The sequence below is a fragment of the Tribolium madens genome, unplaced genomic scaffold (genome assembly GCF_015345945.1).
Source record: "Tribolium madens isolate multiple individuals breed KSU strain unplaced genomic scaffold, Tmad_KSU_1.1 Scaffold_7;HRSCAF=85;Tcas5.2_LG10, whole genome shotgun sequence".
Classification (NCBI taxonomy): Eukaryota; Metazoa; Arthropoda; class Insecta; order Coleoptera; family Tenebrionidae; genus Tribolium; species Tribolium madens.
The window spans coordinates 2036377-2040926 of NW_025401050.1; the positions used below are offsets into that span (position 1 = coordinate 2036377).

General features: G+C 33.2%; 1 protein-coding gene across 8 annotated transcripts in view; it reads left to right on the forward strand.

The window, feature by feature from the left end:
* The window catches only part of LOC123010310 (protein unc-13 homolog B), a 90796-nt gene that overhangs the window by 31309 nt on the left and 54937 nt on the right, over nt 1-4550 (forward strand). For all 8 annotated transcript variants that reach the window (XM_044407096.1, XM_044407102.1, XM_044407103.1 and 5 more), the window contains 2 exons: nt 551-1198; nt 3582-3722. In XM_044407096.1, the coding sequence (XP_044263031.1) occupies nt 551-1198; nt 3582-3722 (789 nt within the window). The remainder of the gene's footprint in view (nt 1-550; nt 1199-3581; nt 3723-4550) is intronic.

Here is a 4550-nt window from a genome sequence, read left to right on the forward strand (position 1 = left end):
ATTATTTTGGTCAAAATAAAATTTTTAATTATATAATTTGTTTAAATTAAGTAATATTTTTTTTAATTATTGATTTTTGTGATCCTACTGACTGCACCATTCAAACAAAATCAATTTTCTTAATTTTTTTTTCGATTTTGTTACTGTTAGTATGTAGTTATCATAAAAATATGTGCTTTTGAGTGACAAAAGTGTCACTTTTTGAAATTAAATTAAATTATTAAATTTCTTACTTTACATACTTTCAAACATACAAAATTAAAGAAAATGCATTAATTTAATTAAATTATCCTAAAAAAATTAATAAAATAGTTGGTTAATTGGTTGGAACGAATAAAAACTGAAATTTATTGATGTTTTTCATCCTACCGACTGCACTAATCAAACAAAACCAAATTTTTTTGGGAAAATTTTTATTGGTTGTTTTATTATTCATTAATCGTTATTCAATTATAGCAATAATTTGGGTTTCTGAGTGATAAAAGTGGTACTTATTCTAAAAAAATCTAAATTTGTTTTAAAATATTGAATTAAAATTTGCATTTTTTAGGGTTTGAGAAACGACTCTGGCCCTCTCTTGCAGCACCCCTCAAGCTTAGAATCCCACTGCAACGACTTGAAGGACTCCTTCGAGTCGGCCATCTCGTCCATGGCCAACTCCCTGAACCAGGTGAAGAAGATCGCAGACACAACACTCACCACCAAACCACAAAGTACAACAGCACCCACGCAATACCAAAGGGACCAATCGCCACCTAAAGCAATAGCGGTACCACTTCCAGTACCATCACAACCCAACAACAACAACAACACCCAGACACCTTATAAAGCGCCCTCTCGCGGCCTCCTTCTCAAACAACAAGAGTCGGTCGACCTAAACCAGATCCCCAATAGCTGCTCCCAGGAGATCTACCACGACACCTATCTGGAACCCCAAGAATCGGTGGAGAGCTACGTGGAGGAGGAGGAGGAACCACCCAAGGCCAACCACGATTCGCCCTCAAGTGTCATCCACGTGGATAACTACGACGAGGGGAGTCTTAGGAGGGGCTCCTCGCAGATTACGGTGGTGGACCCCTACCACCCGGGGCTGGAGTACGCGGCGCGGCGCCCATCTTTGGGGCGCAGGGCGTCGGTGGACGTCGAGGAGTACCCAAGGAAGGCGTCGCTGGCCCCCCAGGACACCATCGAGGAACAAGTAAGTTTCACAACTTTTTGTTTTTGTTTGATTTTTTTATTTTTTTATTCTTTTAATTTTTTTTTCACGATTTTAATCAACTTGGAAAAAACTAAATTTATTGGTTTTTCTGATCCTACTAACTGCACCAATTAAGCAAAATCAACTTTTTTGTTAAATTTTTCTGATGAATGTTATTTTTAAATCAAAATTTACAAGAATATCAGACACCGAATGAACATTATACAAACTTTAGCTTAATAATTACAATTTTGTGTAGATATTTTTTCTTAAAATGGTAAAGATTTAAAATTTAAAATAAAATATTTTAATTCTGATAAATTAGACTTCAAAAGTTAATAAAATTATTTATAACGAATTTTACAAGTAGGAAATAACAGGAGAAATACCGACTGCGCTAATTAAACGAAATAAATTTTTATAGCCAAAAATGATGTTGATAACTTAATTACTGATCGATTTAAATACAACTTTAGTAAAATTGTGTTTCTAAGTGAATAAAGTAGTTATTTGTTTATTTTTTTTTAATAAATAAATTGGCAAGAATTTAGAATACAATTTATTACTTTAGTAAAAATAAGGTTTTAGTTTAATAATAGTTATTTATTGTAAGAGCGTGTTAGATAGCGTTTTATCCACGCAGGAATGTTTAATTTTCTTAAGTGGATAAAACGCGACTAACACACGACTGCAATATAACGTTTTATCCACAATCACAGTCCCAAATTATTTCAAACTTAATTAAAAATTAAATTGCCATTTAAACGTCACGCCAAATGTGCTTTCGGTTAAACGTAGTAAGCTGTTACGCGGTGCGCCGGTTACTAACAGTGGAATAAAGTTACTTTATTCCATTAGTGGATAAAGTTGTAGTTTATACGCATATAAAGTGTGGAATAAAGTCTCTTTATAGAGTGATTGTGGATAAAATTGTTTATCCACGACTATTGTATAATGTACCCCTTATACGTCTGTTTGCTCGATTCCCATTAATCACAGCAGTGATTAATGACTCATTAATCACTGCTGTGAGAAGCTTCTTTGATTTAGCTATTATGTTGTTTTGCTACAAACAATTATTGGTTTTTAAAAATTTATCGTGTAAACCACTAAATATTTTCAAATCAGTTCTGTACATATAAAAAAAAATAAAAAAAAATAATTTTTCATGACGAGATTCGAACCCGGGACTCGCGTTTGGCATCGACACAGAGCCACTACCTACTTCGGATATGTGTGTCGTATATCTGTTTCTTAACATACATAATGTAACAAAATTTTCCAACAAAAAAGCTTCAACAAAAATATTTAGTAGTCGTGGATAAAATATAGTATACTACTCGCGTATAATGGTTATTATTCACTCGGTGATTTAATAATGATAATAACCATCATTCTACGCTCGTTGTATAATACAGGCTGCGCCAGAACTCGCGCCCCAGAGAAAAATGTCAAATAGGTCGCCAAAAAGTGGAGCCGAAGACGTAATTTTTGCTTGCATAAGAAAGTTATTAGACTCTTAAATCCACCAATCCCAGAAGGGCACCTCAAGGTGTGTACTTCTTCATGTTTTTCTGGTCTCTCACTCTCACTTGCTTCTTTGTTTCATAAGGATAATGCACAAGTTTTCAAGCTCTAAAATTCATTTATCGGTTTGTTAATCTGTATCAGATCGATGAAAAAGTTGAGAAGGAACAATACCTGTGAAGAAGTTTTAGAGAAGTCGGTTCATCAGGAGTTCCCCGAATGTTTCAAAATAATTTTTGATAATTGTTGATAATAATTAACGATTCTGTCTCATTATACTCGTGTACAACCTCTTCAGCGAGAAAAATACTGGAAACTAGCAAGTTATGTCACCCACATCACGATCAATGTCAAACGCAAAATTACAGTAGACCAGCTATTTTTTAAAATTCTGGCCAAATTGGTATTATTTTCGTAACCTAGCAACCGATATAATTTTTCAATCACGCCTTGAGGTGCCCTTCTGGGATTGGTGGATTTAAGAGTCGACTAACTTTCTTATGCAAGCAAAAATTACTTCTTCGGCTGCACTTTTTGTCAACCTCTTGCCGCCGGCATTTAACATTTTTCTCTGGGGCGCGAGTTCTGGCGCACCCTGTATACTATAATTAATCTGGTCAAACAAGTAAACAATATTTTTAATTGATTTTTGTGATCCTACTGACTCAATCATTTAAACAATTTGTTGTTTTTCTTTCGTTTTTTTATTTTTTTTATAGTTGTTTTAGTTTTTAATTTTTTTTCACGATTTTAGTCAATTTGGATTAAAACTTTGTTATTTTTTTGTATTATTGTGTTTTTTTGTTTTTCTTTTAATTTTTATTTATTATTTGCTTTAATTTGGATTAAAATTTAGCTCCAGGAGGTGGGCGAGGACGAAGTCCCCGAGAAGAAGAGCGTCTCGTTCGAGGAGGAGGACGAGGCGAAGCCGAGGCCGCAAGTCACCGCACAGCAACGATGGCTATGGGCGTACAACAAGATCATCATGCAGCTAAATGTGAGTGTTTTTTTGAGTAATTTTTTTCGCTTAAATGCCTAACAGTGGGATATGGGGTCGCAAGCTGTGTTATAAAAGCCCTCGAAGGGTTCAAGGCGAGTGATAAAACAAAAACATTTGTACACGCTGATGCAATTTACCACTTGCTAAGACGGACACTTAATTAATTTTTTCTTAATTTTACGATCGGAGAAAATATGAGACGGCTTCGCTACGATGTGGTCCACTTTCAGAGAGTCAATAAGGATGAATTAGCACAGAATGGGGCGCAAATTGGCAAATATTGACGATTTTGTCGCAAGCTTGGAGAATGTTTGAAGCAAAAATTGCGTTTTCTGCTCTCATAATGCTCTAAAAATGTTTTCTGAAAACAACATTTCTAAAATTCTTTTTAGTATTATTGATTTTTTATCCTACTGACTGCACCAATTTATCAAAATCAATTTTTTTTGTTATTGAATTTTGGTAAAAATATAAGCGTATGAATGGTGAAAGTGGTTCTTTACTGTTTCAATTAATTGCCAAAAATAATAGTTTGACGGTAAAACCTTTACATACAGGGTGAATATAAAGTATGGAACCAAGCGGTTTTATTTTTAAAAATAATTATTAAATTATATTAAAATAATTATTAAATTATTTTTTAAAAATAATTAATATAAATTAAAGTAATATAAACAATGTGATCGTATTTTCAGAACGAAACTTTGTTTTGTTTTTGAGTTATGCGATTTTTTTTTGTCAAAATTGCAATTTATGTGAAAAAATTTTTTTGAAAAAATTAAATATAAAGCAGATAGTTGTAATCCTTAAAATAATTAAAGAGAT